The sequence below is a fragment of the Vombatus ursinus genome, unplaced genomic scaffold (genome assembly GCF_900497805.2).
Source record: "Vombatus ursinus unplaced genomic scaffold, bare-nosed wombat genome assembly UNPS02011431.1, whole genome shotgun sequence".
Taxonomy (NCBI): domain Eukaryota; kingdom Metazoa; phylum Chordata; class Mammalia; order Diprotodontia; family Vombatidae; genus Vombatus; species Vombatus ursinus.
Genome location: NW_020951209.1, coordinates 4,154,632 through 4,167,199, shown reverse-complemented (window position 1 = coordinate 4,167,199; position 12,568 = coordinate 4,154,632). Strand labels below are relative to the sequence as shown.

General features: G+C 36.7%; 1 protein-coding gene across 1 annotated transcript; it reads right to left on the bottom strand.

The window, feature by feature from the left end:
* Window positions 1–4,374: 4,374 nt before the first annotated feature.
* Window positions 4,375–12,344, bottom strand: LOC114038895 (killer cell lectin-like receptor 3). Its single transcript, XM_027856409.1, is given in 7 exon segments — window positions 4,375–4,507; window positions 5,813–5,916; window positions 6,838–6,941; window positions 7,183–7,254; window positions 8,571–8,684; window positions 9,349–9,447; window positions 12,326–12,344. Coding segments are annotated over 7 exon segments (645 nt in total).
* Window positions 12,345–12,568: the final 224 nt, after the last annotated feature.

The window sequence follows — 12,568 nt, the reverse complement described above, 5'->3', positions numbered from 1 at the left end:
AATCTTAGTGGTTTGGACAGGTGAAACAGAAATCCCACAGCTCATGCTGATCATACTTCAGAGAACCAAGGTTTTCTATTCAGTACTAAAGTGGACATTAAAAAGAGCATTGGTTCTTATATTTATCTGTGTTCAAACTACAAAGACACATTTTACTTCCACTACTTACCAGTGGTATGCCCTTAGGCAAATCACTGAACACATCTGTAACACAGTTTTTCATTTGTTAAATTAGCAGGTCAGACTAGAAGGAAAAGAGAAAACTGAGGGAGGTGGGGATGGGCTAGCTGTCTTCAAGCATTTGAAGATGTATTATGTGACAGAACAATTAGGTTTGTGCTGGGCCCCAGAGCATCAGTAAGTGTAAGCTGCAAAGAGGCAAATTCAGGTTTGATGTCAGGAAACACTTTCTCACAATTAGGGCTAACCAGAAGGGGAATGCCCTAGAAAAGGATGGGTCCCTCCCAATTGGGGGAGGCCAAAAAGAAAGGCTGGACAACATTTGATCTAGATGTCCTCAGATGTCACCTCCAACTCTAAATCATGTGTTTCTATGATTCTGTGACCTCAGTGGCCATCTAATCTAAGCCACTCCTGGAAGAAAAAAAACTTTCTACAATGTACTTACCCAGTGGTTACCCAGACCCTGTCTGAAGATTGCCAACAAAAGAGAAACCCACCATGTCTCCAGAAAATTCATTCATTTTTGATAGCTCTGATTACTAGAAATTTTTATTTAAATCAAGCATAAATTTACCTCTTTTTACTTATTTCTGCCTTTTAGGACCAATCAAAACAAAAGAATACTAAAGAGGTTGGGTTGATATGAAGAGAAATTTCCTAAGAATTGGATTTTCCCCAGTGAGAAGGGCTGCCTGATGAGATACTGAATTCCTCATCACTGAAAGCCATCTAACCTCTGCTTGAAATCTTATCTATAGTTGCTTGTACTATTGCTATCCATCCTTTAAGGGATAATTCAAATGCTATGTTTTACATGAACTCTTTTAGCCCAACCACTGAACTGAAAATCTTTTCTCCAAGATTGCCAATAATCACTTAATAGTTTAACGATGATCTTTTCCCCATCCTTTTTCTTCATCTCTTTATATCTTGTGACAGTCTTCATGAAGTCATTCTACACTCTTCAATCTACCTCATCCCCTTTATGCCATATAGTCACATCTTTTGATTCTACTTCCACAACATTTTTCTCATTTGTTCGCTTCTCTATATGTACACAGCCATCACTCTAATTCTTGCCCACATCATCTCTCAAGTGGACTATTGCAATAGCCTCCTAATTAGTTTTCCTGTGCCCAATCTCCTCCTTCTCCCATCTGCCTCCACATGGCTGCCATATTGATATTCATCAACCATGAGTCTGACAATATCGCTCTCCTGCTCTACAAACTTCAATGATTCTCTAGTGCTCCTAAGATGAAATACAAATTCCTCTGTTTGGCATTTACATCTCTGATAGTTTGGTTTCAGTCTATATTTCCAGGCTTAATTCATATTTATATGCTATACACACTCTACATTCCAGTCAACTGTCATACTTGCTGTTTTGCATACATGAAATTTCATCTCCTACCTAGTTATTAGAGTTACACAGACACAGACACACACACACACACACACACAAATTACTTCACTTATTTTGCATGTAATTTATATTATATATGTACACATTGCTTCCCTTCAGCAGAATGTAAGCTCCTTGAGGGCAAGAACTTTTTTTTGCATTTGTATATTTGGTGCCTAGCACAGTGTCCAGCACATATTAGGGCTGAATAAAAGCTTGTTTAATTGTTGAATTTTTAAAAAAATGACCTTTGTAGGCTAGATCAATGGGCCAAATCTAATTAGCTAAAATTCAGTAGAGAGAGGTATAAAGTTTTACACTTGGGATCAAAAAATCAGCTTCACAAGTTCAAGATGGGAAAATCATCTAAACACAATAATTTGTTTGAAAAAGAACTCTGAGTATTGGTTGATTGAAAGTTCTATGTGATAATACAACCCAAATAGTGATTCTACCTTATGTCTCAAATTAGGGAGGTGATGGTCCCACTGTCCTCTACTATGACCAGACCGTATAGAAAATACTGCTTGGTTTTGGTGCCACAGTTTGAGAAGGACACTGATTAGTTAGGTAGAATCCAGAGGATGGTGAAGAGTTTCAAGATGATCACATATGAAGGATAGTTAAAGGAATTGGGAATGCTTAGCCTAAAGAAGGAGAAACAAACATTTGAAGGGCTAGCCAGTGGAAGATGGATTAGATTCATTCTGCATGACCCCAGAAAGCAGCACTAAGAAAGAAAGTGTGGAAATTGTAAAGATGCAAATTTAGGCGTAATATAAAGAAAAACTTTCTATTAATTAGAGCTATCCAAAAGTGGAATGGGCTTCTTCAATGAACTCTCATTGGAAGTCTTCAAACCAAGTCTGGATGACCACTTGAAGGTTTATATGCAGAAAGGATTTTGGGTAAGGTATGGATTAGAATAATTGGCCTTTGAGGTCCCTTCAGTAAAGAATTTAAAAGCCTGGGTGGTTAGTTTCTGGCCATATATGTTTATCATAAAGAAGGAACTTGGAACAACGAATTGAGGAGGAAGAGAAGAATCCCTTGCCTAGTTCCATCTGGACTTTTACCACATTATATTCACTTGACTAGAAGATCCAAAGAATCTTGGGAGAGAAAAACTCAGGGGCCTGAAAATTAGATAGCCCTTGCCAGTTTGTTGAATAGCTACTTCTAAGAATAATATTAAATGAGTGTGGGTTATCAATCAGAAATTGACAGAAGTTAAAAGAGACTTTCTAGCCATAAGCCTAATACTTGAGATAAAGATAATATTCATGGAAAACAAAAGGAAATAAGATTTGGGAAAATATTGAATTCCTATGGTCTCTCTAATTTGACCAATCTATATTTCTGAAAAACTTGATACCTAGAAACATACTCTTCTTCCAAAGAGGAAAAACCACCTACAATTAAGATTCTGAGAACTGATATTTATCTTTTTTGTTTTGGGAGGAAAAAGAAACTGAAAAGTTTTCCTTCTGTGATATTGGATGTATGAAGGACCTTCATCATTAAAACAGTTTATTTATGCCATAGGGATCTAAGCTAAAAGAGAGATGGGAGAATCTATTTTTCCTCTTATGGGAAAGAGGTAGCACTCCAGCTAAAGTCAGAAGCCAGAAGTAGAGAGGTTCTATAATCACATGCTCAGTTGAGCAATTCCTCTCAAAAATACAAGATCAGTGGAGAACCACAATACAGAGAATACTGTCCAATCTTGTAGGGGTGGGTGCAGTGCAAAAATATCACCAGAAGACAACAGCAGCAAGCTGTTCCTCCAAGCATATTACTTGGACAAATGGACTTCCATCTATGTATGTACCATAAGCATTACTGCTCTCCCACTCATTTTTGTGTTAGTGTGTGTATATGTGTGTGTGTGTGTGTGTGACATCACATTTGTGAATTAATGTATCCCATGTTTGTGGAAGAAATGTTTTACTGCTACTTTTTGCCTTACGCTATTTCGTTAAATAACCTTGTCTTGAACCAATTATATCCTTTGTCTGATTCACTAAAGTAAATGCATTAGCATAGGCTCCCAAGTTATGTTGTTGCTTTGTTTTTGTTTTTTAGTGGATATGGACCAACTGAGTACCTTGAACCAGAAGCTGATATCCCCCATACACACATGGGGTCACTTGAAAGAATAAGTTGACTTAGATGATACACTTCTGACTTGGAGATTCTGTGAATCTATGAAAAGGCTTCTATGTAATGACTTTCTCCTTTTTGGAAGTAATCTAAGTTCTAGAAGGATAACCACTTATTAGAGGTATTGTAAAGGAGATTATCAGTCAAATTTTTTGCTGGATTACACTTACAACTGTGAGGTTTTGTGATTCTGTGAAATATCATATTATCATTAATTTCATTTTATTATACTTGTGCTGAAAAACAGTGTGCATAAAGGTACAATTTGCAAATATGTCTACTCCAAAAAAGAGAGAAAAAGTGCAAAGGAAATAAGTCATTTATTATAATGTTTTCCTTAACCCAGTCATATAAAGCCTTTTCCAAACAAAATGATCTCATAAGTCACTATATCTAAAAGAATTCTCTTATTGGTTCCAAGGCATTCTAAAACAGCAGAATATGATGGTTGAAGTTCTCTTAAGAAGCCACAATATGTCTCGTTCCATCACCAATACATGAAGCAGAATATTTTTAAAAATTATATATAGAGATATATCATAAAATGACAAGAAATCACAAGAGCAAGAAGGTGATGGCTCAGAATTGTGAGGCTGTTGGGACATTTTAGGAATCACATTGTCTTAATTCTCAGCACTAAAAGCCTTCTTCTCTCATATGCAAGGCAAAGTTTTATTACAGTGATATGAATCCATAGTGTGTAACTTTATATATACACATAAGTCCTGGAAATTCTGTTCTGGCTTTGGTGATGCTCTGTAAGAATAGAAAGAGAAAAAGAGAGAGAGAGAAAGAAAGAGAGAGAGAGAGAGAGAGAGAGAGAGAGAGAGAGAGAGAGAGAGAGAACCTTATGAGTCTGCTACAAACTGGAGCCACACACTTTGCTATGTGGGATTTTCCTCAGCCACTGGAGAAGCAATGAATGACATAGATTTTACACTTATGAGAATTGCCTTAATCAGTTGAGGGACAGAAGGTGATTCTAATGACTGCCAGAATTTGGATGTTGTTGAAAGGAGAAGCACTTGACTCTATGCCTCTTCTCTGTCCTTCACTTTGGAAACCAAGCATTTGGGCAAATGCCAAAAAATAAACACTGTAAAATGTGTTCATAACTCCCTACATTGTTCCAGTTTTGATCCTAACTCAAGGTTATGAGTCAGGATTTTAGGGTTCATTCTAGATCAAATTGGTCTTTGAGGCCACACTATTGGTACAAAGGCTCTAGGAGGATGTCAGTTCTAGAGCCAGTCAATGTGTCTAGTATATTCTGGCATGGGTTAAAAACCTTTTTTTTTTCTCTCTGTGCTCTCTGGGTTTACTAGATTCTGGACTTAGATTTCTTAATTTTGGACAAAACAAATTGACTCTCCACAGTAAGGCAGAGGAATTCTGGCCCCGACAATCTTTTTCTGCGTGTATGGTAGGTAGTTCAAGGCCTGTCTCTGGCAATACAACCTTGGACAAGTCAAATAACCTTTTTTTTGGGCAATTGGGGTTAAGTGACTTGTCCAGGGTCACACAGCTAGTAAGTGTCAAGTGTTTGATCTGAGGTCGGATTTGAACTCAGGTCATCCTGACTTCAGGGCCAGTGCTCTATCCACTGCACCACCTAGCGGCCCCATCAAATAAACTTTCTTTACTTTAAATATCTCTCTAACATGGTGGATGGGAGTTGCTAATATGCATTGATGGAGGGAGTTTCCACACCAGGAATTCCACCAAAGAAATCACATGTCTAGACTCTCAAAATTTATACATCTATTTATTCTGATGGGTTTCTGAGGAGTTACAAATTTATATTGAGCTTTGGAGCAGAGATTATTTACTTCTTTACTTGGGGACAGATCCTCCTTTCCCCCGCAACCCACCTTCCTCCTTATTCAATCATCTTCAAGTGTAATGAGTCCAGAGATCAAGTTAAAACTGTGTCCTCATTCTCAAGGTCTGCCCTCTATCTAAACTCAAGCTCTAGGAGTCTTTTTCCTATTTTCCCAAGGCCTGTGTGCTATAAAAAGTGAAGATGTTTTTTAGGAATTGAGATTTGTTCTAGAACCTTACCTAAAAGGATAGGAAGAGCCATCTATCCATTTCCATTCATTACTTTCTCTTTGGTAAGAGATGCCAATCCAGTTATCATTTAATGTAAACTTTTTCATGGAATCCTGTGATGAATCAGAATGCACAACTTACAATGGTTTCTTGGAACAGATAAAGGCATAATACAGCAATGAAAACAACAGTGCACATCTATATAATACTTTTAAGGTATATTTAAGTTCTTTCTTTGCAACAACTCTGTAAGGTAGGTATTTCAAATTTTATTACTATGTTTTTTAGGTTGGATAACTGAAGTTCAAATAAATTTACTTGGGCCAAGGTTACACAATTAGTAAGTGTGAGTCAGGACTTAAGCTCAGTTTTTATGATTATATTGAGCTGAGTGAAATGGTGTAGACTTATGATCCCTGTTACCAGGGAAATTGATGCTTGTAGTTGGCTTGAGATCAAAAGTTCAGAGCTATAGTAGGGTAAGTCAATAGGGTGTCCGCACTAAGTTCAGCATCAATATGGTGAGCCCCCAAGAGCACAAGGCTACCTAAGGAGTGGTGAACCAGACCAGGTCCAAAACAAAGCAGGTCAAAGCTTCTGACTGACCAGGAATCAATGGGGTTGGCCTATGAGGAGCCCCTGTGCTTCCAACCTGGGTGAGCCAGGGAGACCCAGTCCACAGAAATAAATAAAACTGTGTTTTATATATGTTCCACTTTAAAAATGAGTTCAGGAAAAAGTTTTCAGAGTTATTTCTATCACATTTCAAGAAGATGGATGAAATTAAGTCTATTAGATGCAAATAATTTGGAGAGACATCTCCAAACATTGTCTAACATCATCTGGATTCCCATGGGTGGGTAAGAACTCCATCCTGATCTTCCCTTCCGCAGCAAAAGCTCCTTTCTTTTCCTACTCGCTCTCCTTCTTGCTCATTTGTCTATCTCTTCTCTCTCTACAAGTCAATCATTCCCTTGATTATTGCCTTTTGCAGTTAAACCTCACTTTTCAAAATGAAAAGGCATCCTCCTTACCACTAGCATATCATTTCCTGATTGTAAAAATGTAGAATTCATGGAGACACAAAGATTAGAACAATTAAACCAAGACACAGCCTTGAGAGTTTGGTGGTAGCAATTATTGTTTCAGACAAGGTGCAGAATAGTTTCCCAGAGGAAAAAAAATGGGCTAAATCAGAGGTTTATAGAATTAATGTATTAATGGTCAAGAGGCAGTGGGACATAGATCTCTTACTCTTAAAAAAACCTCATCCCCAAGAGTCTCCCCAGTGAAATAACATTATTTTCTTATATGTACCTGTAATAGAATGGGACTGTGATTTCAGTCATCAAGTATGAACATCTTTCATCCCAAATTACCTTGGTTCATCTTCTTCAATTTCAGAATGCCAAAGAGCTTTTCAATCTGGATTTTAAGATTCCCTAAAATGTCTATCAGGGACATATCAAAAATTTTAAAAATCAGATAAAAATACAAATTTCCCTTGTGCTCTGTGCACAATGCAACATCTAAAAGATAAAAATTATCATACTCTAAAATGGCCAAGTCAGTTTGTTTTGCCTTTCTCAAAAAAACAAGAAATTTATCGCTGTAATGATCAGTTATTTAAAATATCAGATATTAAAAGACTTTAACATGGTTACTTTATAATTACATATACACGTAAGTAATAAATATTTGGGCAAACATTTAATTTAAATAATACATAGAAAAATTGGATTGAAGTCCTGTCTCTGACTCCTACTGATTCTGGAAAAGTCTCTTAGTTTCTTAGTGCCTAAGGCAAGACTGTGAGCTGCAGAGCAAATGCAGGTATGAATCCATAGGAGTTTCTCCTTTAGGAACCCCACACCTAACAAAGGTCTGCTCCTCCTCCCTCCCCTCATTGAGACACTCAAATATTTGGTAATTGATTCTATATAATTCAGCAAATACAGATGAAGGTACTACTATGTGCAATTTTGGGAGCAGAGTTCCAAATTGCTTTCCAGAATGGCTGGACCAGTTCACAGCTCCACCAACAATCCATTTATGTACTTATTTTCCTATATTCCTTCTAGCATTTGTCATTTTTCCTTTTCCATCATCTTAACCACTCTCATGTGTATAAGGTTTTTTAATTTCTCAGAGTTTTTAAACTTATATTTATTCAAGTACTAATGATTTAGAGCCTTTTTTAAATGACTATAGTTTTGATTTCTCCCTCTGAAAATTACCTCTTTTACATCCTCTAACCATTTATCAATTAGGGAACAACTCTTAGTATTATAAATCTATCTTAGTTTCCTACGTATTTGAGAAATGAGACCCTAACACAGAGGTGGGGAACCTGCAGCATCGAGGCCACATATGGCCTTCAGGGCCACACTTGAGGACCTAGAGAGCCACATGTGTCTTCAAGGCCACAGGCTCCCCACCCCTGCACCTAATCAGAGAAATTTGAAGCTAAGATTTCCCCCATTTCCTGCTTTTCTTATAATTTTAGCTACATTGGTTTCATTTGTGCAAAAAGTTTATTTAAATATTTTTTCAAGTGCATATCAGAGGTGTAAACAAATTTCTTTATGCAGCCTAAGGGAGGAAAGGACATCACTAGCTGGAGGTATCAAAAAAAAAAGTTCACAGAAGACATATCATTTGAGTTTAATTTTAAAGGAAAGTTAAAAATTCAATAAACAATAGGCAGAGAATTACTGAAGGAACTCTAAAGCTCTGAGGAGAGATCAAATTCCAATCCCCAAGTTACCCTCTTGTATTTTCTTCATTGTTCCAGTGAAGTTTTCTACTTTGTTGAGGAAAAACTCCAGTTCTTTGGTGAGGTCATCCATCTTTCTAGCTGATTGCTGGATATTTTGAAAATCTAAACACCAATATAAAATCCATACATATGATTGATTATTTACAGTACAAATTCTTGCTTTACAATACAGAGGTATCTGGTGAGAGGAAGTAGGTGCCAACATATCACTAACAAAGAACTACATGAAAGGAGACCACAAAGGATATCATGAGAGAGATATGGATAGGAAATTTAAAGTTATAGATTCATTACATGAAATTGCCCATCTCTCCTCCACCTAGTATAACAAGTACTCTAGTTAGGTAATCTGGTAAATATATGACTTATATTATATTATATTTATTGTATACAGTACATAATATTATACTATGTTAGGAAATGTATTTATTATATATTTTCTCTATTCTTTTTCCTTCTCTTCCTCCTTCTCTCTCTTTTTCATTGTCATCATCATCATGTGCAGAAGAGTAAATTCTATAATATCCCTTGTTAAACAATCTCAGTATTTAAAAAAACTCAGTCTGGCCTTTTAAAAAAAGTTAACTACAATACTAGTGACTTCTGTTTCACGTATTTTTCATTGATTCTGTCTTGTTATCCTTGGTAAACTAATGGTCACTATTGCTTAAAAATTAAAATTAGCTTTTCGATAATTGAGCAATATGAGAATCTTGGGCTTATTTATGGATAATTCCTGCTCTTTATGTTGCTCTGAAACACTTACATTGGTAACCAAAGAATCCAGATGTTTTCATCAACAGTAGGCTAGGGATCCCCAGAATCACTGCAATGACTGCCCATGGAGAAAAGGTAGCAGGAACATCTAACAGAGATAAGTGAAGAAATATTAGAGACGATGTGAATTCCTGCCTTATGAATGAATAAAGCAATTTTTTTAAAAAAATTGTCTATCTCAAATTGTCCAAAGTTTGAAAGTGACTTACTGAGCAAATGGAGGAAAAAAGATAGAGGCTTGTGGGTAAAGTTTTTTTGTTTTTGTTCTGTTATTTTTGGCAGAGGGTGGAAGCAGAGACAGGAACTTCATTTGCTGTACATTCTGACTTTAAGATATCCTTATAATTCACACATGACTTAATAGAGGATAAAATTTTATGGATCAAAGAAACCTTAGAGATCACCAAATATATGGCAGCACAATAAAGGGGAAGTACACCAATTTGGTATCAGAGAACTTGGATTCAAATCCTTCTCAGGATGCTTTTATGTTCATAACCCTGGACAATACCAATGCCTGGACAATACTTAACCTCCTTGGACCTCAGTTTCCTTATCTGTAAAAATTAGGGACACACAGAGTAGCATACTCCTGTAATCTCTGCTACCATGGAATCTGAGTCTGGTGGAGTTTTTGAGCTCAGGAGTTCTGAGCTGCAGCCAGCTAAGCCAATCTGTTTTCCTTACAAAGTCCAGTGCTAATGTGGTAAGCTCCCAGGAACTACCTAAGGAAGAATGAAGTGGCCCAGGGTGGAAATGGAACAAGTCATCACTCCAATGCCAATAAATAGTGGGTCCAGGCGCATGAATAGCCACTGCACGTCTAGTTTAGGAGAACTAGAGAGACTCAGTCTAAAAAAATTAGGGAGGGGAACTAGATGGTCTCTTTCAGTTTTAAATCTATGATGTTAAGAATCACAGAATTTCAGAGTTGGAGGGGTCTTCAGAACTTTCTAGTCTGAACCAACCACGTCTCCTACCCCCACCAAATCTACTACCACAATGTCTTCCCAAGGTGGTCCCCTAAACTGAATATAGTACTCCAGATGTTCTCTGAATGGGTCAGAGTGCTGTGGAAACCCTCTCATTTCACCAGTGAGGAAACTAATGCCCAGAGAAAGTTAAAACATGGTTTACAAAGCTTAGCAAAGTTGAAGCTGGAACCCAGGTTTTCTCAATCCTGGTACAGTTCTCTTTCACTATAGCTTATACCTATTTACTGCCAGGAAAATTACCTACAGTAAGGTTTCAATGATTATTTACTTAATTATTGACATTTCCATGATTTATGTGGATTTCTGTGGTTGTCCCAATTGAGTAATGACATGTGTGCATATATATACATACACATATACACACATTTGTTGAAATAACTTAGAAGAGAGAGTACAAATGTTCATACACAAATATTTATTTTGAGGACTTCTTGTGACTCACAAAGTATTTTACTTTGGTTACAAATTTTTTAGCCACCAGTGAACACATTCATGAATTAATTCAGTGCTAACAAAAAGTCTATTATGTCCAATAGTTCTATAGATATTTTTTCACAATATACAATACCTTCATGCACAAATAGAAAAGTTTATCTTTTCTAGCATACTTGTAAATATTAATTCCCTAATAATATAAGGAATCATGGTATAAGCAACCATGCAGAGAAATCTGGTCATAAAATGTGACGACTTAATGAAATAAACAAATGTTTTCAAACATTTGTTAAACAAGCCAAAGAATGTGTGAGCAAGATGCCTAAATCCTTTTGGGAGAGGCAGACTTTCTCAGAATTGAATCCACTCCAAATAGTGAACTTGGGTACAGGAAAAAAAAGAGGGGGGGCATGGTATCCCTAGTGTCTTGGGCACAGCTGTGCAATTCCTCAATATTTGGAATGGGATCTCAAAGAAGTAGAAATCTTCAAATAAAATTCTACCTTGAAATTAACAGTGTCCCAGATCAAATGTGCTTCATGAGTCACTGTGCTCTTCGCTATCAAAGAGGCAGAAGCACTGGGAGAGTTGTTAAAAAAAAAAAAAGATTGGAAAAATAGGATCTTCTGCTAATTGTTTCTGACTCAAACATTTGATCACACCCTACAAACAGATGCATTGAACTTTCTCATTGGTGTTCTAACCTCAGAACCTGTTGCATTTGCTTTGACCTGGTAAGTCCAGACCACACAGAAAGCCTCAGATGCAGAGATCACTGCCCTTACTGTTGAGTTCAATAGGAAGGCCCTTTTTTTTTTACAATATTCAGTGCAACCCTCACAAGGCTCTCCTCACCAAAGGTAAGGAGCAAAGCCATAGCAATTGAAGTAGCAAGAGAATCTGCTCCCAACTATAGTGTTGTGTATAAAGTACTTGGTTTGGCAGCAGTGAGACCTGGATTCAAATCCTGCCTCTGATATTTACTAGCCATATGACCATGGGCAAGTCAATTCATTTCTCTGAACCTTAGCTTTCCCAATTGTAACATCAATATAATAATACTGGCAAAATCTTCCCATTGGGGTCGTTGGGAGGCTATGGTGAAATAGATGACAAAACATGAAAATACTGTATAAAATGCCAACCCTTATTATTTCCATTTTTCAGGCATAGACTTCAGAGATGTCAGGAAGAGAAAGTAGAGAAAATATTTTGTGCAACTTTTAATGGCTATATAATCGGGCTTAAAGAGCTATCCAGTGAGTGCAGAGTCTTTAAGGCATGCTTGGATTTATTCTTTCTAGTGGGGCATACAGAACATAAACACTTATTCTCTGTCTGATTCCAATCTAAGATGTTGGAGACTCATTCAATGAGTCACTGAATGGCTGGTACCATGTGATAATGATGAGTCTTCTGATTGCTTCAGAGTAGGAGGAGTGGGGAGAAGACATAGAGAGAGATACATTTCAGCTTAATATAAGGGAAAACATTTATAATAATCATAACTACCCATCAATAGAATGCCTACCTTACAAGATGCCAAGTTCTCCATCACTAAATCTATCTAAGGTGTAAAGGGAATTATTTTTTTGACAGGGGGTGTTAATATTTTCTTTTTTCCAATTACTTGTAAAAGCAATTTTAACGTTCTTTTTTCAAATTTTGAGTTCCAAATTCTCTTCTTCTCTCATCTTCCCTCCTCATTGAGAAGGCAAGCAATTTTGTGCAAAACATATTTCCATGTACGTCATGTTGTAAAAGAAAACACAGACAAAA